This window comes from Gobio gobio (assembly GCF_949357685.1).
Source record: "Gobio gobio genome assembly, chromosome: 1".
NCBI lineage: Eukaryota > Metazoa > Chordata > Actinopteri > Cypriniformes > Gobionidae > Gobio > Gobio gobio.
The window spans coordinates 49,814,366-49,841,327 of record NC_137097.1 but is presented as its reverse complement, the minus strand read 5'-3'; the positions used below and the strand labels follow the sequence as shown (position 1 = coordinate 49,841,327).

The following is a 26,962-nucleotide window of genomic DNA, read 5'->3' as shown; positions in this document are numbered from 1 at the left end:
ATTATTTTTTGTTCTCTCGTCTCCCAGGATACGTTGCCCTATTAGGATATAAAAAAAATCAAAGTCATCAATATTTCTATGAATTATTTGTTGCAACAACAAAAAAAGTTCAAAATATGCTGCATGTATGACATGTCTAAGTGTCCTAAAATTGAGGCATATACATTTCTTGTAGTTTTACACTGCTGAACTGCCTCATCCTCGACTTTAGGGATGGGCAATTACAGCCCTAGAGGTTCACTGTCCTGCAGGGTTTAGCTCCATCCCTAATCAATCATATAATGTAATTCAGGGCTTGACGCTTACTTTTCCCCCCAAGGAGCAACCTGTGTTCCTAAGTTGAAAAGTTTAGGAGCACATTTAGAAACTTTAGGGGCGCAAATATTTCTCTATTTATAAATATAAAACACACCATAACAGATTTTGCCATATAGTGTTATTTTAGCGTCACTATATAGTTTTTGTTAATATTTTAAATTCAATTTAATTCTGCTTTCAATTTAATGTTAGTTAAACATTGTAGTAATTCAGTTTTGAAAAGAAATGTCTTTAAAAGAAAAACTTTGAAAGAGTTTTTATTAATTTTATTTAAGTTTTAGTTTGGTATTTAGTTAATGAAAGTAAATAACAGGTACATTTTATATATATTTTTTTATGTCAGTTAACATTTATTTATATCAAGTAAGGATATTTTTTTCATGGTTTTAGTGCAGGCTGCTTGTTCAAAATATGCATTCTTACAACCGTATACAATATATTACTATATAAACACCGTAAAGTAAACATTGTCATAATTGATCATCATTAGTTCATAAGCAATTGCTTGGCATTAATGTGCATATGTGCGATCTGCTCTGAAGAGCTGTTGCGTGAGCCTGTAAAACGCACAACAGCACCACGTTCAGGATTTGTAACGTGAAGCGCTCACATTTATGTAATGAAATCATAGCCTTTTGAAGTTTAATTATCACTTCAGGCAGTAACGCGATTCATGTTTTTCCACAGGGATTCATGTGATCCGTGATTTTTATTCGCACACATCGATTTTTCACTCGCAAATGCGAGCAGTGCAAATGGTTGCACTGTTGAGTCCTGTAATTTATGATACAACATTTTGTAAGTAATTCTTAAGACATTGGGTAGATTTTTCAGGTGTGTTTGATCAGGGTTGAAGCTACACTCTGCAGGATTGTAGCCCTCCAAGAACAGGGTTAGACACTTCTTTTCTACCATAAAATGAGCTGTGTGAAACACTGCAAGAAAATATCTAGTTAAAAGCAAAGATGTAGTCAACTAAACAATAATATCAGTTTTACATGTAAATATTAACATTTAAACAATTGCACAAAAAAAAAAGCCAAGAGGGCCTATAAGGATATTTCCTAAGGGCCCCAGCCCTGGAACATGATTTGAGGTGACCCCCTCCCCTCAAAGTGATTTATAAATCCTGCCCCGCCCAACCAACTAACCAGGGGGTTCTTTCTCATGCCTACAAGAGATTAAAGAATATGTATCCTGTGGTGCATGTTACTTGTTTAAGGGTTATATTTAAGTACAAACTGAACTAAATTGTAACTATATATGTAACTGTTAAGACAAATTAAGCCATTAAAAGTTTTGAAAAAAGATCACCTTATTTATACAGCGCTTTATACAATATAAGTTGTTACAAAGCAGCTTTACAGTGGAAAAACAGGAAAATACTGATTAAATGATGCAAACAGAATTCAATTCTGCTGAAGCAGCTCTAAGTCTAAAACCCTAAAAAAAACTGTGTAAAAGCTGTGAAGATTGAAGGGTTTACATACTGTTGCTCAAAATTTTAAGATCGGTAAGTCTCTTATGAAACATGCATTTTCTATAAAGCTGCTTTGAAACTGTATTGTGAAAAGCGTTATACAAATAAATGTGAATTGTTGTTTACATTTTTTATATCTGAATACATTATTGAATACATTTAAAATGTAATTTATTCTTCATTTTTCAGCATCATCATTCCAGTCTTCAGTGTTACATGATCTTTCAGAAATTATTCTAATATTGGTATTCAAGTAACATTTCTTATTTGTTATGAATGTTGAAAAGATAACACAAAATATTGGAAACATTTTTTTTCAGTTTTCTTTTTCAAAAGTTCAAAAGAACATATTTTATTTGCACCATTATAAATACCTTTACTCGGTTCAATTTAATGCAGCCTTGCTAAATAAAACTATACATTTCTTAAAAAAATTCTTTATCTTAAAAAAATCATACGAAATTTTACTGACCCCAAACTTTTGTATGGTATTGTGGGTTTAGATAGGGTAGAAGAACACTTAATTTCCCATAACGCATCCTGAATTGATTATTCAACATTTATTGAATTGCAAATTTAGTAAATTCCTCTTCCTGTCAAAAAAGCAGGTCAAACATTTGTTCTGATAATTTTTTTAGTCAAGCACAACATAAACAAACAAGGAGGCTAGCAGCAGACCAACTGCAAAAATGAGTAAAGACATTTGGAGACAATTTTAAGCAAAAAGGATGAAAACCTATAAATAGACTGAGTTGTATAGAGCGTTATATATTCAATTATAGCGCCACCAAGCGCAGTCCCAACTCTTATTTTGTGTGTCCTCAGAGTGCCCTCATACACAAGCGTGTCAAATTTGGTGAACAAAATCTAATTTTGTTTAGGAGTTATAGTTATATGTGTATTTATGAGCCCACACCTGACTTTAATTGCATTTTTTTGCCACTTACTATCAACATTTTGACATTTGGCCCATAGCTTTTAATCAACCCGCTATTCCAATGTTCCTACAGTGGTTCTGTCTCGATCAGACTAATGAAACTTCTCAGGTACCTTCAGGGCCGATGACCCATACCAAGTTTCGTAAAGATATGCTAATGTGTTCATAAAATAGAGCATTTTATTACAAAATTCAAAATGGCAGACCCCAAAAATGGGCGATAGGGAAAAACTGGATATCATTCGACTCAGCATGCTGTCTTGAATCTAACGATACCCCTTGTTTACCACTTTTGGGCAAACCGTTCAGAAATTCTAAGCAAAAATAGACATTTTTCGTATCTCCGGACCAGTAGGTGGCGCTGAGCCCAAATGCAGCATGTAGCCTCAGATCATTCTTGTAATGATATGTATCAAGTTACATATACCAATATATGTCAAATTCGTTTACACGTTATTCAAAACACTTTGATGAATCGACTTGAATTCCATAGCTTTTTGTTGCCATTGTCTGATTTTCTGGTTAACTTTTTGTGCAAATCGGATAAACCGTCTAGGAGGAGTTCTAAAAAAGTAGTTTTTTTTGGCTGGAAAATTGGCACTACAGAAAATGACGTCATAGGATTCAATCGAATCGTCTTGAGTCAAAAATTTGTTTCTAGGCCTTACAGTTCAAAAGTTATTTGCATGAGTGAAAGTTTGGATAGTTGGTGGCGCTAGAGGGATTGAGTTAGAGATTCTAAATTTACTATGGTGACAGTTCAGACTGTCCGCTATCTGTGTACCTAATTTCATAACTTTCCCACAAGCGGTTCTATGGGCTGCCATAGACTAAAGAGCAGAAGAAGAAGAAGTTAAAGAATAATAATAAGAATACCCAACGATTACATTGGGTGCCTACGCACCTTCGGTGCTTGGCCCCTTAATAAGTGTGTATGATTATGCTAATAATGACTGACATTTATAATACATTCGAGGGCATCAATCCCATTGTAACTGTTTCCTGCTCTGAGTCGATTTGTCCCCCCGAAGAGCTCAAAACAGCCTCATCCTTATTCCGTTTCCATTCTGCTGGCTGTGGAGAGTAACTGGTCAAGGCCCTGTGAAGCTGGGGCTTTCCTATGCACTAACAATAACAGGATCTTACCACCAGATGCTCTGTGTCTATCTCTCCCTTTCTCAGTAAAGATATCCACTACATTCTCCCAACTTTCTGTCCACAGAACAGAAGAGAACAACACCCAATCATCAACAAGGGCTCCATTCATATCTTATCAAACAACCCTGGACACAAAAGACTCAAGGAACCTCTTTCTTTGTGGTGCCCAACCCCCATTAGTCCATGTCCTCCTGGCTTCAGCAGGGTGTCTGTGGTCCTTATCTCCAGACAGAAGGGTGAAGACTCTGCATAGCCTCAATTAATCTCCATGTGAAATGAGCATTAGCCTCATCAATTTGCTTAACTTACTCTGAGAGAGCAAATCGCTGTAATTGAGTGCTCATCTAATTAGAAATCATTTACACCCACAAAACACGTTTAGCACGTCGGGTTCAGTCCCTTTCAATAAAGCCGTCTTAGATGATTGGAGCTCTTCTGGTCCAGGGTCAGGAATGATCACACGGGTGTGAATGATTCTTATTGGAGGTGGCAAACACAGCTTGTAACATCTACTTTTCGAATTGATTTTGAAAGTTGGACTATCCATGAGGTGAGGGACAGATTTGGGATCCAAGCTCACAAACATACAGCCAGTGGCGTCAATTCACCAAAAGTCAAGGTATGGCAGACTCTGATGACGTCATCCAATAATACTACCTTGACGTGACAGTCCCTCTTTCAAGTATCCTACTTCACACAACTTTTTCCTGCAATTCAAAGCTCAAAAGCCGTAAGTTTCGCGATGTAGTAAAACTAACAACTTGATAAAAACAAACTTCTATTTTAAAATCTAAAAATACATAAAATGACCACTATAGCCATCGGAATAGTGACCAGCAAACACTATTATAATATTTAAAGATAGATTTTTGTGCAATTTTTTTACTGAAGTATGTAGGAGAAGTCACAAAGTCTCATGAAAAACAAAACTTTTTCTTAAAATTGCGAATGACAGCAAGTCAGTTCAGTGCAAACTCATCGAGTGTGAAAACCCCCGATTTAATTAATGAATCTGTTAAAACTGCACAATGAATATTTTATTTACATAGTGTCTACGTTTTGTTTACAATAATGAGGACTTGTGCAGGTGCAGAACTTAGTAAACTTGCGCTAAATATTCATAAAGTGTTTTGAGAGATACTGAGCGGATTCTCACAACCGGTAACTTAAAGGGGTGGTAAACCACGATTTCACTTTTCTAACTTTAGCTAGTGTGTAATGTTGCTGTTTGAGCATAAACAACATCTGCAAAGTTACAACGTTCAAAGTTTAAAGCAAAGGGAGATATTTGCTTTTAAAGAAATCAATTTCTAAGGACTACAGCAAACGGCCAGTAGGGACTACTAGACATTCCTCCAGGGTCTCTGACATCACCAGCCCCAATATTTACATAAACCCCTCCTCCGAGAATATTAAATAAGGGGGGGGGGGGGGGGGGGCGAGGCCATTTTGTATCGCTGCGGGTATAGTTAGTAGGCTGGAGTGTTGTTGCCGCAATGCCGACGAAACGCTGTTATTTTCATCCAGATTGCAGGTCCACTTTGTTCAGCCTTCCTAGGGACAGGGGTGCGTTGATATGACCAAGCAGCCAAGGTAACCAGAATCAGAATCATTAAAGGGTTAGTTCACCCAAAAATGAAATTTCTGTCATTAATTACTTACCCTCATGTCGTTCGACACCCGTCAGACTGAGCCGAATGATGATTCGGATCGCGTGTCAAACCGCCAAACTGCTGAAATTTGGCGATTCAAACCGCTGAATCGACTCAGTGATTCATAACGCTTCGAAGCTTCATGATGCTTTGTTTTGAAATCGTCATCATTATGTAAGTCGTTATTTAGGGTTTTTTTGCGCACAAAAACTATTGTCGCCGATTCATAAAGTTATTGTAGAACCACTGTAGTGAGATGGACTTTGTAACGACGTCTTTAGTACCTTTTAAGGGTCTTGAGAGTGTAGAGTACCATTGAGCCAATGGAGGACTTTCAGAGCAATCAGATTTCAACTAAAATATCTTAATTTCTGTTCCAAAGATGAACGGAGGTCTGACGGGTGTCGAACGACATGAGGGTAAGTAATTAATGACAGAATTTTCATTTTTGGGTGAACTAACCCTTTAAGAGGAATCAGAATGGCTCGTGATTGATTCCTATTCCTAGGGACAGCGCAACAGCCACACATTTAAAGTATGGCTGATTTCTCATCATCCGAGAAAAAATGCATTATGTGGTAGCGTTTGAAAGATTAATCATTGAACTTTATTGAGGAGCTTATCGGTTCATTCAGCGGACAGGCCCGAGGAATGCAAATGCCAGCAGTGGGTCAGTGGGTTGCCCTGTCAGTTTTTGTTCTCACTGTCGCAGGCGGAGGAACGCAGGCCGAAGTTGGCACACATTTAGCTTTTTATAGTAACTGTATGGATTTCAAAAGCAAGCATAAGTATATCTTGCATGGGGTTATCTTTCATGTTTACACACTTGGTCGAGTTTATTACAGCTTTCAAAAGAGGGAAATGCACAAGTTTAGTTCAGCACATGGATCTGGCATTTCCTTCCTCGCGAGTAGTTCCCCGTCCTGTCGGAAAGGATAAACACAAAAACAAGCAACCTCCCATTATGCACAGCTGATGCTGCTCTCCTCCCAAAGACACTATCATCCTTTCAAAGAGAGGAAAACAGATGCTTGGAGTTAACAAGATTAGTTTGGGAGCTTCCCTGCCCACCTACGCTACGGCTATGATAAGAAACTCTCTATGTTTATCCATGAACTGTGGTAGCTGGTTATGAATGACAGTACTGTCTGTCTACAGATTCCAAATATTAGCATTATCATCTGGCACTTACAGACATATCAGGTGCTGGGGAAGTATCAGCTTCAAACAAACAGAGGGCCATTTGGACAAAGAGACAGTTGTTTACCACAAAAGGCATATAAAACCTCCTCTGTGATGTGACTTCAGATTCCTGTTGCCCCCAGGAAATCTTTTTCGATTTGCACAATAAGATTGTGTGTATTGAGACAGCTGGAGCTATGTGCGAATTGGTGAAGTATGTTAAAGCTTTCCTGTAAGCTCAGTAAGATTTTTCTTGAAATAAATGATTCGTTTTAATGAAGGATGCGTATCAAGTTGATCAAAAATGACAGTAAAGACATTTATAATGAAATAAATGAATTAAATCTATTTTAATTTCATATACCGTATATTAAAATTGGAAACCCTTATTTGAAGTTTACTTACATTTCTGAAAAAATATGCAGACATGCGCATAAACTACGCATTTACCACATTAATTCCTGTGCACACTAAAAAGTCAGCTGATTGGCTATTACCGTACATATCTAATGATACGTCATTAAGCACCTGGTCAGGTTGCAGGTGGTTCTCGTATAAGAATACAGCATGAAAAAAAATTGGTGCAACCATTTAGTGAATTTGCCTCCAAGGATTTTATAAGTGAGTGTCTCTTTCCCATCTTTTCTTTTTAAGAACTATCATTATCAGTTCATTCTTCTTCAGGCAATGTGATGTTATAATGTTTAGAGCTGTTTTTGCACATCAGGGCATATATTTAGGGGAGAGACTCATGGTTGCAACTGTCAAAAAGAGCACATAACACCCCTCATTACCCATGAGTCACTGTAAAGAATTAGTGAGAAAGAGCACTTCAGAGTTTACTGTTTCCTGTTTATTAAGATATGGTGCCTTGAAGGCTGATACAAACCCAGAGAAAATGTCAAACAGCTTAAAAGATAACAGCTATAAAAAAAAAAAACAAGCCTTTCATTTCAGATCAGGAGAATAAACAGTCTGCTCTCAGCGTCTAACTCTCGGTCTGTGACTGCCATTTGTTTAGACTTTTACACTAACAGAAATAATTGGCTCTCGGCTTCATTTATCAGCTCAAAACCTGACTTTCTTTTCGCAACCGTCAAGATAACCTTCTTCACAAAGGGTATGGAAATGATGAAAAAACACCAGCCTGCCAATCTCCCAAAAAAGCCCCCCTGTTGAAAGCGCCAATCTGAGGTCCTTTAGTATAAAAGGGGGGTTTGGGATTCAAGATGAATAAAGAGTAAGATTTTTCTTTCTCTTGAAACTGGAGTACCTGCAGGTCTGTTGTTTGACCCATCTATTTCCCACAGCTCTGTAAGAGAAATGGAAACTCAGGCTCAAGAGAAAGATCAATCAATAGCACATGCGAATGGCCTTTTCAGATCAAAGTCAGCCTAACGTGGGCAGAGAAGCTGTCAAAACAATGGACTCCCTGCATAACAAAGTCTTTGCGACTGTGAGATCAGTTCCTCCAAGAGCCCAGATTTCACAAATTAAATATATAATGCTTTACCAAGCATAACAGTACATTATCGAAGGCACGAGCGAGGACCAGTGAGTCACGTCTGTAGAATGAAGGTGCGACATGTTGTTATGACGCGGTGGAGCGGTTACCTTAACAGTAGAGACGCTCCAGCCACACTCTGATTGCAGTCACTGGTCTGTGATTATATCCTTGGCACTCAACATGACCGACAGTAAAGTCCTAAAATGTTATTTCCGCTCGTGCCAGCAGGACAGTTTCAAACAGTCCCTATTCAAACCTCTGGAGGTACTGTATCTCGGTCACCCCGTGGAGCAACTACCAGAAACCATAACAAATTCCTTGTGCACACTTGGCAAATTAAGAATTCTGATTCTGATTTCTATTGTTCAGACTTGGATGATCAAAAAAATGTTTGGAATGGAGCAACATCTAGGTCTAACAAATAAGGGGATTAAGTTGCACTTCTGTTGACAGACTTATTCAATGATCCTTTGAACCGACACCTTGATTAAAAAATTCCATGACTCGAAAAAAAAAATATTGAGAATATTTAATCACAGTAAGATGAAAACATTCTGGCTAACTTTTGCCAGAAGCATCCATTGTTAAGATTCTCCTGCATAACATGCTGTGACTCACCCATATTTAGGCAGTAAATGTGAAATATTACATTTATTTACATAAAGCTGGCTTGGCTTAAAGGGACAGTTCACCCAAAAATAAGTTCTTTCATTATTTACTCATTATTTAAGTCATTATTTACTCTAAAGGGTATTATTTACCCTTATGTATGTCGTTCGAAACCCATGTGACATTAAATATGTGAAATGTTTGAACATTTTAAAAAAGGAAATGCAATTTCATTAAACTGATAGTTCATTTCTCATAATATCTTCTTTTGTGTTGCAAAGAAGAAAGAAAATTGTACAGGGTTGGAATGACATGAGGGCTATTAATTCTACATTTTATGTGTGAACTATACCTTTTAATTTTTTTTAATTATTTAAAATTCATGCAGTGCATAAGGTTTCTTAAAATGTGTTTAAAACGCTTTAAAAAAATGTTTTAAAATGTGTTTTTCCATGGGTTCAAGTAGATTGAAATGTAAAAAGTATATTCCCTTAAATAAAAATTTTAAAAAAGTAACAAAATTTACCTCCCCTCTTCCTTGAAACGGAATTCAAATCCCGTTCTACATTTGTTCATCTACATAAGCTTCATTCGGATTCCAATATTATGAATGGATGGATGAACTTTATTTTTAATGAATATCCAGCTCACGTGGGGAAGACATTGCGTGTTTGTTCCTTCATTTCACAACGGATTCGTTTGTAAATGAGAGACTGGATTTGCAGACAGGATGAGATTACATGAATGAATGAAGCAACACTAATGTGAGTAAAAATGTTTTTTATATGTGATAGTATTGCATTGTTACAGATTGTTTGATATCTATTTATCATGTGTACGTGTCTAACTGAACATACCTTAGGGCTCGCAAAGCCCAACGTCCCGGGCTATGTGCTTTCCAGACGGGCTACCAAAACGTAATTTCAGCCTTACGGCAGGCCATCTTAAATAGTGAAATAACATTCCTTTCTTGATGTGCGTTGTTCACTCTCTTGACTTGATATTTGAAGGAAAAATACAATTGCAGAAGTTTTGAACATGCTGATTTGTCTGACTCTGCAGTGAGGCTTGTTGTATGCACGTTTGTGTACGGTTCGCTGTTATATCCACCGATCGGGCGGGCCAAGTAATAAAAAAATAACATTCCAATCAATCGCGGGTGGATGAGAGATCATTGTGTTTGTTTGATAAACACATTTTGCGAGCCCTGTGGCCGAATCATCATTCCGGTTGCCATTTTCCCACACGCTTTCAAAACAATTCCCACATGTACTGATGGGGGAGCTGAAGCTCATTAAATATGCAAATCTTATCCAATCCTAGCCATGGGCGTTTACTTTCAAGTCTTCAATGCGGCACGCCAATAAAAACCGAGCGTTCCAGGAGAGAGCCTCAAAACCAGGGTAGAAAATAGTCTATTAGTATTAATAGGTTGTCATAAGTTGACCTCAGACAACAGTATAACATTTTTTAAAAAGCCAGTTCATGACACCTTTAACTCTTTCCCTGTTATTGATGGCATTTTTCAACGTTTCCCCGGCATTGACGGAATTTTCTTAGCCTTTGTTTAAAATGTTGCTTTTTTTAAAAGCAGAGGCTCTGTTCTTTTTAATATTGCAAATTCAGATATTCATACAGCAAAATATTCTGGGGGGAAATGGAAGATTTGTGAAAATGATCCTAAAAATGCTGGCGACTTAAAAAAAAATGCTGGCAAGGAAACAGTTAACAGGCTTATGCAACACTATCAAGGTGTGCAGTCTCTCATAAATGAAATCCTTTTAAAACAATTACAATTTATGCATGTATCCCATAAAAATATATTGGACACTTGCTGTCAGATTGTTGATATTCTTTGACTAATTATATCTTTATCTGTAGAAAGACCTGAAGTCTCAGAAGTAAATTCTCAGCAGAAACAGGTTTTTCCCTCGTGCTAAATCATAAACTCCAAGCTGAGCCCCCCTCCTCGCACCCCATCACCGTGCCTGTTCGCCAGAGGAAAAACACAGATAGATCGAAAACGCCCCAAACCAGCTGCCATGCATTACTGCTGGCACTTTCTAAATCAGCAATTCTGTCCATGGACCTGAATGATGTGCTCACTCCCTGTCACATGTTTGGAATGAGCTCTGTGCACAGCCCATTAGCAGATTGGCTGTTTGAGACAATATACCACTCTTTATTAATGGACAACATATATCATATCATATGCAAACAGATATCAGGTTACCAGCTGCGTTGGATCACACTTCACTAAAAAGTAAACTTTCTTTTTGTCAAAGACAAACTTTGCTACAAAAACTGGATTATCCACATAAGCTGCATGAAACATGTTTGTTTTTGCTTCACTGAGACCTCATTCAAATTATTCATGAATACTGAAACCACAATTCTATGCAGCTGGACTACAATGTCAGTATAACTAATGTCACTCTTAAGCACTTGTGGCATTATTTGTTTAGGAAGCGGGCCAGATTTAACAAAGATCCCCCTGTCTAAAGTGTAAAAAAAACCTCACAGAGAACCTTTGCATCCACAATATCAGGTTAATAAACCTGTCCTTTGTTGTTATCGGTGTATTGTGTTGAACTCAACAAGGTTAGCTCCCCGCACAGACCATCAACAAAACTGAACATCTGAACTCATGATGTGTGCATACTTCCCTCAGGGTGGAAATATTTTTCCACTAAGAATTAATTAACCCATCAAATTACCCCCCCCCCCCCAAACATCCTCATTTATCTTATCAGTTATGAAGCGCCCTGGGCTGCTAATCTGAACTCATTCACATCAAGCTTACTCCAAAACAAGAATTGAGGGCAAACCTGATGTCATTTATTTTTCATAATGTTGTGATGTCTAAATGTACACTGTAAACCGAAATAAGTTGGCAAAACAAAAAAAACTGAGGCAATTAGCATAAAATAGCACTTGCTGAATGAGGACAGCAATAGCTATAATACATTTAACATATCTGTTCTCAAACTAAGCTCATGCTTCACTCATCACCATAATGGTAACCCTACAAAAAAAAACATAAAATAACATAACATAACATAAACTCTGTATTCTAAACTAGCATGACAAAACATTACACACTACTAAATATCCCACTTAACGTTAATATTGCACAAAAAAACTAAAGCAAAATAACACTTAATTTGGACATTTACTGTCCCCTTTTGAGTGTCATGGCAAAGCATGCTGGGAAATAGAAATCCCAGCCGAGTTTCGGTTAAATTTAAGTTAGTCTAAATTAAAAGAAACAAGTTCATAAAACTCAAAAAAATAAAATAAACTTAAAATGTGTCAGTTTTGAGAACTCAAAAGAAAAAGAAATGTCTAAATACTCATAAGTTAATTAGTTTGAACTAATTTGTTTAATTTGAGTTGGCTCTACTCAAATCAACTATTTATTTTGAGCGTTAGGGTTCACAGTGTACTTGTAGCTTTTGAAATCATTGATTTTCGTTTTTAGCTTTTTATTTTTAGTTTATTAATATTGGTGCATTCCTAGAACAGAGAGTATTACGCAATTAATCGTATAGTAAAGCATAAAGTAGCTCAAAGTTTTAAGAAATTAGCCAAACGATTTCATAAGCACCCTTGCAAGGGGCAGGGGGTCTGTAGAACTTTGTGAAAGACGTGCATGTGAAATCTCTGGAGATTTACGCGGAATTCTCTGGCAGCAGATTTCATTGCAGGTACTCCTCGCTTATTCTGTAAAGAATGTTGATCACGACTGAATTTAATCTTCATGCCTTAAACAAGAAAACCTGATATCTGAACCAATTTCTCCTTAAAATGTGGATTTTCCTTAATCTTTATCCTTTTTTTAAAATGTAGCAGATGAATGTGAGGCCAAGCATTAGATTTAAAAGCTTGTCCTTCAGTTATCAACATTGACTTTGCTTGCTCAGAGGATTAGATGAGGTCAAATGTGACCCAGAGGGCCATATTTTCCTCTCATGGAAATGAGTGCTATCATATTTAACTGTACTCACAGGCAATACCTTTACACATGAAGTAAACATTGCAGAGCACCTGAAGGTTGCTTTGGTAATTTGTAAAAGCTCCTCTAGACTAAATACTGGGAATGGCAACACACACACACACACACACACACACACACAATGCCAGTGAAACCCATAAACAGTGCTCATCTCTCCAATGCCTCAGACAGAGTGCACTGGTAATAAATCATCAATGACAGCAAGCTAAATTATGCTAAACTGGGAGAAGACATCCAAATCTTTCTCAGAGAAAAGCACCAGGTTCTGGTAAACAGGCAAGTCAATTCCATTACTGACCCACCTCTATGGGCCTAAGATAAGAATTCTGCTGCTTGTTAATGTTGTCTTATCTGCTAAGGAAACACATTTCCTTCTCAATACAAAAGAAGCTGTGATATGACTGGAAATGGCACCAAGAATGGACCATAAACAGCCTAAGTTTAAGTTTACCCAGGTAAAAAGAAAGAAAACACTATCGACATTATTTCCTAGATTCATAAAAATGAACTTGTGCTCGACTGACTGTACGACATTTTACTTCTGCTCTCTGAACTTCCGGTCTATTTAGAAACGCAGAAATTGATAAAATAACTAAATTTTAAATTTTAAGTTTTACTCAAAGAAAGGCGATAGACTTCTACAAAGCCAAGCATTCTCTTGTTCTCTCTCTAAGCTGGAGGGGATAATGGGAGGGTGGCCTTAAACATCTGCTTGGGAAGAATTTATTCCCTAAATCATTGTCATTAGATCCAGAATAAATTGTGCTGTAAAAGGGACCAAAGAGCTTTCAGCCTTCATCAGACAAGTGGTGACATGATTCCAAGACCTAGGAGATGGAGGAGAGAAAGGAGAGAGAGAGAGAGAGAGAGAAAGAGAGAAAGAGAGAGAGAGAGAGAGAGAGAGAGAGAGAGAGAGAGAGAGAGAGAGAGAGAGAGAGAGAGAGAGAGAGAGAGAGAGAGAGAGAGAGAGAGAGAGAGAGACTTATATGGAAAGAGTCTTTCATTTTGACTGGATTTCAATACTGTAAAAATGCAGAAAGCAGCACTTTGGCTGATATGAAGAAATAGCAAGGTTAATGGAATTTTACACTCCGGATATGTGAGGAACTTCTAAGGTCATCGTGATAAAAGAAACGCAACTCATCAGCACATCAGCAGACTGCAGACATGCTTTATTTTACCACATAAGTAGCTGTGGCGGTCTCAGTAGAGAATCCATCGTCTGTTCAGGAGGTCTTGCTGTATTTATGAGTAGCTTCAAAGATGATTTCACTCTCTCTCACTCAGTTAGAGGAAGAGAGCAGAGGGCGGCCCTTTGGCTGTTTTTGGTTGTCATGTTTTTCTACTAGCAAACTCTTAGAGCAGAAGTGAGTGATAGCAAAATAATAATTTAAGCAGTTTACATGCATCAGTAGAACATTTTCTGATGTAACATGATGGCTGATTTTTTACATAACTATATATATATGAAATGCGCTCTTCTATTCCAGCTTGTTGTAAAGACTATAAGTAAACAATGTGTAGGCTAAAAAAAAAAAGTAAGCAATATGTAAAAAAAAAAAAAAAAGAAAAAAAAAGTATCAAAACTGTGGCTCTGAGCTGTTGTCAACCCATTGCTCTGTTTGTTTGAGAATTCCGACCAGACCAGCATAGCAACACTGGCTCAACCAATGATGTGAGTCTGGGTATAAGCTATCTTTTTGGACGGCTAATAGAAAATAGGAGGAATGTTCATTAAAACCTTTCATTATTATTTTTTGATATTCTTTTTGGTGATGTGCTATCAAAACATTGCTCCGTTTGTTTGGGAATTCCAACCAGCCCAGCACAGTAACACAGTCTCAACCAATGATGTGAGTTTGGGGGCAGGGTTATCAGTTTGGTTTGGCCAATGGAAGATGGGAGGAATGCTCACCAAAACCGGTCATAATTTTTGATGCAGAAAAAAAATTACACACTTCACCAACTTTAAGCAATTAAGAAATTATTCTAGAACATTTGCATTCCACAAATAAAAACAAGATTGGTATATGAATTTGGAATAACACACTAGCATACTACCTCCTCTGAAGTATGCATCTGATGAACAAAACTGCCTACACAATAACACAAGGTGATTTAAATCTTACATGTAATTTATAGTAAAACAAAATTTAAGCAAAAGAAAATATGAATTGTGTGTTGTTCTCAAAAGTCAACCACACGCTAAGCAGACGTCACTTTAATAATAATGAACGTTATTATTACGCAAGTTTTATTCATAATGTTTCCTACTTACCCGATACAGAATTTCACACAGTTTTCATCCCTTGTATGAAAAATAACCGTAAAGGAATTACCGGAATAAGCCTACATACAACAAATACTTTTTTAACAGTTGATAAGCAAGTTCTTTATCAAATGTAGTACATACTCTTATAGTATGCAAATCTGAAAGCAGCGAAAGAGATTTTATTCACTTCTCCATCAAAATTGACTTCAAGTTATCATGATAACCCTATATTACAGCTTATGGCATTAACATTAGCATCTTTACTGACAGCATAAATGAACTGGAAAGCCCTGTTGTCCCAGGAGGACAGCTATAAACGCAGTTGGGAGCATGTCATGTGTTTGGCCTCAACAGTGAATGATCTCTTTCCTTGTTATCACAGGAAACAGTGCAAAGGGCCTACATATAGCTCAATGATGGGTGGATGACGTGAGGCCTAAATATACCCCCATTTCAAAAAGTAAAACAAGTCATAATGCACATGGAACATGATGAAAACATGGGCGGGTATTTCCCATTGGCTTTGTGAAAGGGCTACATCTGTACGCACTGCGCCCAGATATATTGAGGGGAAAGAAATAAAGAAAACAAGACACCACAGAACCACTGAAAAACACTGCCTGAAGCAGATAGCATGACATAAACAGCACCCACATCCCAGACTTCCACTGGTACAACCATCAGGAAGTTGGTTTCATCCGAACCCATCTGCACAGCCTTTACAGCTCAACCATCTGACAAACAGAAAACAACACATATCAGCCTGAGGTACAAGCCTGGGGCGGCGCCCATTTTGCCACTCTTACACACTTTGACACTGGAAATTATAAATCACTTAGTAAATGAAGTCATGTTTATGTTTCAGAGATGTTTCAGCATGGGGGCTGGCTGCCTGGAATCTGTGCAGATGTCAAGACGCCCACCCGGCACAACTAGCGCTGCTAAATAAGCTATACAAGTAGGATCTATGAGTCCAAACATAGTTGTAGGCGCCCACTGATTCCTTCCAGTTCAATGCTCTCTGTTTTCTTAGGTCAGGAAATGCACCCCTCTCCTCTCTGCAACATGACCCCAGGAAATGAAGACGAAGGGAAAAACAACAGGAGGAGGCAAATATACAACATGTGGAGATGAAAATTCCCCAACTCATTTCTGGTCAGACTAAAATCAAACCCACAGCTTTCCCAGTATGTATTTTTTGTCCGAAATATTTCAAAATTCTTTACAGTTTGTAATACACCACAGTAATACACATATTGCAATTTATGTGAATCCAACATGCACACACCACCATTTTACTGCTTTGTCATAGTTACACAGTGGTGTAGCACACAATGAAGCAACCAACATTTATAGATACCTAACCCCATCATTATCATTACTATTGACCCTTTTCACATTTCCGTGTTTCTCAGAAGCGGAAGCCTTCATAGTTGGGTAAACTTCTATAGTGTTGAATGAGAGACTACATTCAACTGTATTAGAACTGTATTGCTGTATGTATTAGAAACATGCAGCAGTGTTGCCTAGTTTTTAATGTAATTTGATGCAAAGGTTATATAATATAAAGTATAGTGTTATAAATGTACACACATTAAAAAAAAGAAAATATAAAAAAAAGTTGCAGGATTTACAATACTGATGGCCGCTAAAATGCATCATCCCAGTCCCCTCCCCCCTCCCCTTAAAGACACTACTTACCAATCCTGCTTTAACAACACTTTTTTACATCTGGGAATTTGTTTTTCAAAAAGATAAGGGCTGAATTTGGATTAACATACTAGCATTTGCTTGTTGCTTTGCATCTACTAAATTAATAATTGTAAAGGAAATGCAATTTAAAGAGTCCTGATTCAATAGATATTTGACACTGCAAATGGGTCAATACATGAACTATATACATTTTCCACCCTGATACCTTTGATATCACTAAGCCTCAGTTCTGAATTCATTATTGTCAATTGCTATGTAAAGCCATACATAAGAACATAATTAAGGTGCCAAGACTCCAAGCCCTGTCTGTTTTGCTCTAATCCCAATGGCAAGTAAGGTAGGCGTCTCTGGATTGGGTGAGATCACTGTAGCAGAGATTGACACACCTGAGAAATGTAACTGTATAAGGGTCTGATTCTGTAGCCTCTGGCACTGTTCGACTTAGCAATGTCTGCCAGGGATCACTTTACTGGGTAGGTAGTGATGACAGGCTCCCCTGAACTATTATCACCGTTTGCACTCAGCTATTTGTTGATATGCCAGGAATTCCTCTTTTTGTGTCTTTTTTTCTTCTATCCCGTCACTGTTTTCTATACAGTATGTCAGTAAGGTGCGGAAAGACAGCTGTGATGACAGCAGCACTTCAAATAAAGTTCTTTAAATTTAGACCCACACAGTTCTGTTTACTTAGCTAATCATATTCTTTGCAAAGGGCATACCTCCCATTTTAAGTGCACAACCAACTTTTTCTGGCACGTAGCATAACCATGAGTGGCACTGACCTTGTTCTTCCAGTCAACTTTAACAACCCAATTAATTAACTATTAAGACCTGAACTGAACTGAAATATTAAGGACACTACATCTCACCTTCAGGTCTCTTGAGCTCCTTGCGTTGTATTGCTGGCGAGTCTTTCTTGATGCCATTACTCAGGGGGATGACCAGACTAGGATCAGACACTGGCACCTTAGTCTCCACTCTGGAGAAAGAGGCGATCCGCTGTAATATGGAACCCACGCTCTCTTTGGCATGGATATCGTCCTGATCGATATCATTGCTGATCTCCATCTCGCCTGATGGGAAAGGTGAGGCAGGGGCCACCTGGACCACTTGGGGCTTAGAGACTATGTTGAACAGAGGAGTCTGGGCTGGAGACAGCAATACAGGAGATTCACTGATATTGGGTACTGGGATAGCTCCGGGATGAGTGATGGGCTCCCTCTTTTCGATGATGTTGTTGTTGTTGTTGTGGGCCAGGGGCAGGTCGGTGCTGTCCAAGCTGCTGATGGATGCAGAGGGACTTGCAGAGACAATGAGACTGTTGGATAACGTGTTGAATCTTGGAGGTGGTTTAGGTGCTCCTGGAGATTCCATCTGAGACTTGAAGACCAGGTTGTCAAGGTCAAGAGGGAACTTGTTGAGGCGCACTGGATCTTTAGGTCTAGGAGACTGGTTGTTGAGAGAGGAGTCCCTTGCAAAGGGACTGCTGTTCTGCATATTATGGGGACTTGTGCTCCACTGTGGACCTGTATTAGTGAATCGTGATCCAGGAGAAATCACTCGTCTCATTCCCGCAGTTTCCATCTGGAGGTCCAGAGAAGGCATGGAGCCATGGCTAATACCCATGGGTTCAGTTGCGATGACCAAAGGACCCTCTAGTTCTGAATGAAACATATTCCCGTGGGAGGAGAACTTCTTCAGTGCAGGACTGCCTAAATGTTGGGCTTTGAATTCCCCAACACCAAGAGGACTCTGGGGAGGGCTTGTGTAGGAGTTGAGTTTAGAAGAGGCCTGGTACTCCAGACTGGAAGAGGAGCTATGGAGACTGTCGTTGTCGCTTCCTGGACCTGAAGATGAAATGAAGCCATTGGGGTTGAATTTGTTTTGAAAAGAGGCCGCTCGGTTGATCCCAGAGTTGGCATTGATAGTGGGCTTTTCCACTATTCCTCGGTTGAAGGAGAGACTGGACACCATCCTATTTCTCATAACAGGGCTCTGGGCAGGACTGCAGCTGATACTAATCCTGGAGCGGTAAGGAGGAGACACCTGGTTCCCTGGACTCCTCACATCATTTGTCTTGTTGAGGATTGCACTTGGGCTGATGGGAGATGTAACGGAAGATGTGGGGGAGAATGTGGGGATCTCATTCACGTCATCGATATCAAATGACCTCTTCAAAGCTGTATAAGGAAAAATAACACACATTTGATTAATTTTCAAAGTTAGAAGACACTCTTGAAGGCTTGAATGAATAATTGACATAACGTAAAATGAGGTGAGTTAAATTATACTTAATAACCAAAGGGCACATTTCTGTTCCAAAACACTAGGCTATTATTTTCCAGGTAACACATTTCAAAATTTGTGATAATACTGATAATACATCAAAGGTTTTGGACTTCTTTTGTGATAGAAATCATAAATAAATCAGCCAGGACAGTCATTTCCTGTATTTGATATAAAGAGCCACAAAAAACTTAAAAGGATACACTTCACGGTGAAGGCAGCCTGGAGCCCTCACTGAATGGATGTCAGTCAGACAGATTTTGAAGGGCCAAGCCATAATTACACTAGTGTCTGTGCGATTTTGCTTCGAGGGTGACATAACAACTGTGAACAAATATGCTTTATTCTGGCACCAAGGTTATGTTTTGTAAGTCTGTAAGACATTGGGACTGGTAGGATAAGGTAGACTGAAATATTTGTACACAGCACAAACATCAAAAATCTGAAATGAGCTCTTTCATACAAAGAAGTCAATAATTCAGTGGTATTGAGATACTATAATATAATTATAAATTATATTATACAAACCATTATATTCAAGATACGGTCGATGAAAACATTAACATTATTTTTGTGTATTTTTGCTCCTCAAGTAAATGTTATTCTTTAAATGATATTTTGATTCGATTTTTACTAGAAAACAAGAAAAAACATGATTAAGAACATGTTTTTGCAAATATTTATACTTTTTTTTTATTTAAAATACCAGATGCATCAAAATCCACACGACATAGACTGTGAAGTAAAAATTGTGAAGACCTACATTTCACCCTACATCAACTTTAAGTATCATGACATTTTTTCTCAATTAAAAACATGTGCTAAGGAAATGTAAGGTACAAGAAGACAGTGGAAATAGTCTCTTGTGGGGCTGAATGGTAAGTCTACATCTGGAGCATGTAAATTGTAGTGACACTGTATAATCCCCTCATTCTCAGAAGCTGCAACACAAAAGCCGAAGGCAAACAGTGCTTTCCGACCTTTTCCCTTTGTGAAAGGCAGTGGCTTTTCCTCCTGCACAAAGAGCCAATTCAAAGACACAGTGTCAGGGGCTGAAGGCTTGGATTACAACAGCCCTTCACCATGACTGAGAATTCCAGTGGCGAACTGTACAAATGTCCTAACGGCTCTGTGGCAGACCCAATTAGAAGTGGCAACTTGACTATTTCACGTAGACACCATCATGTCATGTGATGACAATTGGATCTGCCTAGGGTGTGATGCCATGAGGTGCTTGTAATTGCACACTATCACAGCTTACGTGCCATCTCTGGCATATCAAAAACCCTGGTACCATGACAGGATGTCAGAGGAAAAACTTCAGATTTTCAGTCCTCTTCAGGTGCTGCCCTGTATAAACAAGCATATATCAGTATGAAGCAATCAAAGCATCTCGCCCAGCAGCCCTGATTTTATCTTCGCCCGGCAGGGGGCAGGGCTGAAGTCGAGGCTGCCTGTCTTCCTGTAGGGTATGCTACCAATTAGAGTCAAGAAGACTACAGGCACTAAATGAAATCAGATTTCATGCAGGAACAGCCCCCTCTTTTACAGTGAGGAGACCACAGACCCTTTGTTTCAGCTCGCCCATCATCATCCACACAGCTGTGAAAGTTTAGGCCTAATCGAATTCCAGCAGCATGTCCCTTGGTAAGGCCGCCTGTGCATCGCTGCTACACACAATGTCATTGTCTGCAGCACCTCAGAAGTCATTTAATATGAGAAGAACACCATTAGGGTGCCATTTGATCCAATGGAGGAGAGGTTAAAGTTGCAGTGTGTACTCTCACTTCGGCACTCAAAGTGATGGAGAAGTGCACTTTAGCAAAGAAGTATGCACCACTTTAGCTGACTACAGTTTTGGAAACTGAAAGAAAAGACACAAAGTGAGGGAGGAACAGCAAACCAAGTGGCACAGTCTAGCAGCTTTTTGTACAGTGCAGCACATGCAAGTGTAAACTTGTACTACCCTTTGACTGAGATAAAAAGGGGCTGGTATCAGGTAATTACTGGCACCCTGTCAAACGCTCAGGAAATAATTACGCTGGCAGCCGAGCGCACCATCTCTGCGTTGTTCAATATTCTTTTTCTCAGCTTTGCTGCAGTTTAATCCTCTCGGTTAACACATGGAGCAGCACAATGCCTGCACAATCTGATAAAAGAGAGGAACCCGAGAAGCTCCTTCTCTCTGTTCCCTTTTTCCTGACAGTTAAACCTTGTCTCTTCTCTGGATCGAGACTGTTTGCTACATGTTATGGCTCTTTGGATGTCAATGCCTCCTGTGATAATTATATGCTTCCTGTGGGAGAAATGGTTGACATTCCTTCATTAAGGGCATTTTAGGTCCTTTTGTAATTTCCTGTTAACCATATTTAATACAGCTTGGGGATGTTTGGCACCTGGGTAAAAATTTGATGGACTCATGGGCTAAACAAACCCATTGGTTTCTGAAATATGATCAAAAGGGATAGTTGAACCAAAATTTTAATTATTTCACTGCAAACCTGTATGCATACACTTTCCCCTGAGAAACACAAAATAACATTTTGTTTTTCAACTGTTTTTGTTTATTCAATGAAAGTCAATTTGATTTAAAACAACATTGCACTTCATTGCCTTTCATAGTATGGACAAGTAAAAGAAAACAATTTTTACAAAATATCTTTGCTCGTTTTCCACAAAAGAAAGACAGTCATAGAGGTGTTTAATGTCACTATATCTCTGTCCCCTTCTAGAGGAAGCTGCATGCGGAAGAATAAAAGAGATATTTCCTTATGTGTATGGTGTGTTCATATAGGCCCGGTTTACACCTGGTATTAAGATGTGCTTTGGTTGATATGATAACAAGTGGATGATGCTAAATACAGGAGTAAACGGGGTTTAAAACGTTTTGAGCTTGTCCACTTTCGACCACTTCCAGAGGCAGTCGAAAACCCATTCGACCGGATTGCTTTCGTAGTGTAGATTCTCCGCCACAAAAGACAGCCTTCTCTCTTTCTAACACACACTCGCTGTACAGCGTTCAGTGTGGTCTTGTGGCTATCAGAGCAGAAATGAAAACTGATGAAAAACTGAAAATTGCATATTATTTTGTCCATCAGATCCAAAGGTCTGAAAAAAACCCATACATTTACCCACCCATAGACCCTCCCCTCGAAGAAATCAGGACAGAAGTGGTTGAAAGTCAGGTGTAAACGGGTATGTGTCTCCCTCGTCTACTTTTGATTCGATCAGGCAAAACGCATCTTAATACCAGGTGGAAAAAAGAGCCATAGAATCAGGATCATGCAGTTCATGATTTTACGACACTAGCTGCCATGCTACTTTGGACCTAAAGTTTATGGTGTGGGGCTGCAAAGCAAACAGAGAAAGACCTGGGGATGATTGAGAAGTAAACAAGAAAGGTGGGGGAGGTCAAGGGGACACCACACAGTCACTGATGCATGTATATATCTACCCAAGAAATTTCTGTTAGATCACATACAGATAATCAGCAACCACCAATATTTCCAGAGTAATAAATGTGGGTTCTTTCCTAATCTGATAGTCCTTTGAGGGAAAGTTTTAGAGATGCACCTAAGGAGGGACAGTATACTGTGATTGGGGGGGGAGATTGTCAGGGGACAAGTTTGGGCCTGTTGTGGTTTTCCATCCCCCACCATCACATTCCTCACAGGTATTCTCAAGCGACCCCTTGAAACACCACCCTAAGCACATAGCTCAGACGTTGTTCGGACCACCTCTGCTAAGGCACATCTGGAAGCTGAATTCCGAGCTGCCATTTTCAGCATTGCAGCGATGCGAATAAGGTGCTGAATTCACACCCCCCAGGGGCCATGAACAACTTTCACAGTGTTGAATTTAGCTCCTCCCTCATACTGATCCAGTCTAGCAGCATGTGCCATTCAACACCAGTGTGCTTTCATTACCATTTCAGATTTGGTATCTAATATTCCAAATGGGAATAAATGGTAAAATAGTCCACATATACTCAATGTGTGGTATCAACTGTCAGGCAATTACATAGAAACATGCCTGAGCCACTTTGTGTTGTTCTCCCAGATTTCTGTGTCTTTCTAATTTTAACTTGGCAGCTTTTTGTCGAATCTGATCTAAGAGAAATATCTCGAAAAAACGATACCTCTTCTAAATAGTGATCGAAGGGTAAACAAAAGTTGATTAATGCTACACCCTCTTGCTTAGTTTCGAGTAGACCTGTTCCTAGGAATAACAATCAAACTATGGCTGAGCTGAGATAAAAAGAATCCATAAACTTACTATTTAATAGTAAACCTCCATTACCTTCATAAACTACAATTTACACCCAAATACTCTAGAAATATGAAGTTATAATCAGTGTTTTGTCAGACAGCCAAATGGCGGATTTAGAAGGTATGTGCACATTGGAGTCTTTGAGATGCAGCTAAGGCAAAAAGAGGCATCATGTTACTGTAATTGCCCCCAATCTAGCTCAATCATAAATTAAATATCTATGACTGACATAACACAATGTGACATCAAAAAGCTTGGTGCCTGTTAACATGCTCTTCATTTAAAAAAAAAAAAAAAAGTAAAATAATCAAGAAAAATAAATATATAAATAAAGCAAATTAAATTTTTATATAATTATATATATATATATATATATATATATATATATATATATATATATATATATATATATATATATATATATATATATATATATATATATATATCCTCACTATGAATTCTGCGTATGAATAATAAAGGGGCTAACTGTGGTTAGTTTCCACATATTTTGTCCGGTAACTGAGTAACGTATGGTATGGTATGACATTACATAGTGTAAGTTTGAAAAGCCACTATTTGGACAACTATTTTGTGAAGTGGTATTTGCTATAGCAGAAAGAACAGATAACTCAAAAGGACATCAGAAGGTCAAGTAAGTCTTTCCTTAAATGGCACATTTCTAGAGTTGAAGTTCAAGGTCAGTTTGTGTGCTATGTTGAGTGATATTATGTACTCAAAAAACTTAGCAGTCCAATTTGTTTTCTTCCCCAGTAGTGCTCACACACACATACATAGACACAGTACATAGATATTTCACACAGGCCATAAAGCTTAGCCTTCCTTATCCCGAAAGGCTTTACGAGGGCCCCTATATCTCCTCAATCTTTATTCTATGACTACCATAATGCTGTGAGGAATGTATAGGATGAAAAAGCAATGAAAACCAACATCCTTAGTTTTAATGTGGACTTTAGTGAATCAGTACTATTATTCAAGAGCATATGACTCCGGCTCTGCTTGATCCAAAATGTAGCCTCAAGATACAGAATATGACAGTCTCAAATTACACAACAGGAAGGCTGAGGCTGTTTGGGGGGGCACATTTTGCTTTCCCTCATTTCCACACATTCACATTTACAGGAAATGCATCCGTCGTCACCCGCTGAACAGACATCACTATGGATCACAAAAGTTCATGCCTAGCCTACAATTAAACTTCTGCTGATAAGAAATGGATGACTACATTTCACAGCCTCTCGACCACAAATGGCCATATGAAAGAACCAAGGATCTCACTATACGTCCCACAACATTCCAAGAGGCGTTTTTCACAGCATGAACAGCGGTTCTGTCTATCTTCGCTCAAGCACATGGCGGCACACTGGTCTCTTGTTCGGAAATGACCCTATTTGTTGGTTTGAGGTGAAACTGAAAGAATGTAATATCTCTCTTGTAGCATCTGCTACTAGGAATCACATGGCCTGGGTATGAATCTGAGAAAAATGTAATAGCCAACGCTAAGAACACTATGCCTACACATCCATACTCAAAGGGACATGGATGGCGATGATCACATCTTCTAATTAAATCCATTTTATGACTTGTCTCAAGTCATAGTACTTTTTAAAAGCTTAATAAAAGTTCAGTGCAACTGACAGAAATGTCAAGTGATTTTGTTTAACGCATTGAAAAAATGTTGAGGACTGTGGTTCTAGTCAAGCTCTGGAAGGAACACACCCAGTGAACATATTTGTTTACTGCTAAGCAAAGGACACCTCAATTTTCGCTGTCATCACGTGTAATTGCCACAGTCTTCTTAAGAATGAGTTTCTGCTGAAGCATCTACCACTCCCGACAAACCGCTCTGCAACTTTACCAAGGTAGCTAAAGCTCTTCCTCAGCCGACAACTGTCTCCACATAGCACACAAAATAATAGCTGGTGCTCTATTCTGAGTGCTTGAACTAATTTGTTTTTCCTCTTCACATCAGCACCTGTCTAAACACTGAGGGAAACTATTGTTCTCCAGTTCCCGCTGTGTCCATCCATGACGGATCTATTGGAAAGGGTGCCTCTCTTCCTGAGAAATGTGTGTCAGATTCAATAGTGGACATGGCTGTGGAGATGGTTCTTGATGCTCTGCACTGCAGTGTAAAAAGATGCTAAAATACTAGGATAATTACAGCAGAACACCAGTGGAATGGTGTCAGGCTCTTTACAATGTACTGCTTTTCTAATAACTTCATGAGAAGACATCAAATAAACTTTCATACTCGTCCCATTATCAGCAGTAAAAAAAAAAATTGCATGGCAAAATAGACTAAAATATACTTTTCAAAAGTTCTAAAATAAGAATATGTACTTCTGAATTCTTAATGTATTTTAATTTACATTGCACCTTTATGTAGCTATACACGTGGTGAAAGTTGTTTATAAAAAAGTTTTTTATAGACTTTATATATTTTAAATAATCTACACTTGCAAAGTTTCCCATAGCTCCATAAATCACTTATACATTAAAATGAATGAACGCGCACACTTACCCTCGAAATCAGACAATATCCCCTCCAGATGGTCATTGACTGAGATATCTGACATCATGACTTTCAGTCCAGGGGAAACTTCCAGTCTCAGTTGCACGCAATCACAAGAAATTAACGATGCAAAACCAGTACAAAACCTCTTTAAACAATTGTAAATCCGACCAAAGTTTATCCGACGATTTTTGGCTTTGTGATGCAACAAAAAAAGTTGCGATTTTGGTGGGAGTTGTTTCTCATTTGAGAGCGCAGAGCAGAACGTCAGATTCAATAGAGACTCAAAAGCAGACAGACCATCTGATAAACCTCCTCCTCCTCCTCCTCCTCCTCCCTGTGAGACCTGCCCCCTCACGAACAGAGTGGTGGTAAAGTACCTCCCCACCTTTCACCTCACCATGTGCTACACCTGGGAAAGGCAAGTTTGCCCCCCTTCTTTTGCTAACGTTACTTCTGTTTGTTTGTGAGTGGGGAATATGCGTGCCACCCAAAGTAAACGGCTCTTTGTCCTTATCTCATGAGAGATGAGGGAGGGAGGGATTCCGTGGTCAGTCTAAGTGGATTTCTTGAGGAGCCGATTATTTATCAATTAAACACTTTGTATGTGGAGCCGCAAGGATTTGAAGGGTTAGTTCGCCCAAAAATGAAAATAATTCTGTCATCATTTACTCACCCATGTCACTCCAAACCCGTAAACCGTCTTCGGAACACAAATGAAGACATTTTTATATTTGAACTACCACTTGACGCTTTAAAAAGTCCGTAAAGAGATCGTAATCCATGAATCGAGCGGTTTAGTCCAAATGTTCTGAAGACAAACGGTCGCTTTATACGCTGAACATATATAGCCTATATATATTTAGGCTTAATTCACATATAATATTCACATAAATGTAATATTCACTTGCATCAAGGCACACATCCGTTATGATGAACAGAAGCTCAAGCATGTTCGTTTGATGTGCAAGAACCAACGTTCATTCTCGTTGGTTTTCAAACTTTATGAAGGCAAGGACCCCCAAAAATGA

General features: G+C 38.6%; 1 protein-coding gene across 1 annotated transcript in view; it reads right to left on the bottom strand.

The window, feature by feature from the left end:
• The window catches only part of septin12 (septin 12), a 72,956-nt gene extending 46,573 nt beyond the window's left edge, over positions 1-26,383 (bottom strand). The window contains exons 1-2 of the mRNA XM_079835881.1: positions 25,941-26,383; positions 17,713-19,023 (exon numbers count right to left, since the gene is read on the bottom strand). Of these exons, the coding sequence (XP_079692007.1) occupies positions 17,713-19,023; positions 25,941-25,998 (1,369 nt within the window). The 5' untranslated portion in view covers positions 25,999-26,383. The remainder of the gene's footprint in view (positions 1-17,712; positions 19,024-25,940) is intronic.
• Between the last annotated feature and the right edge of the window lie 579 nt (positions 26,384-26,962).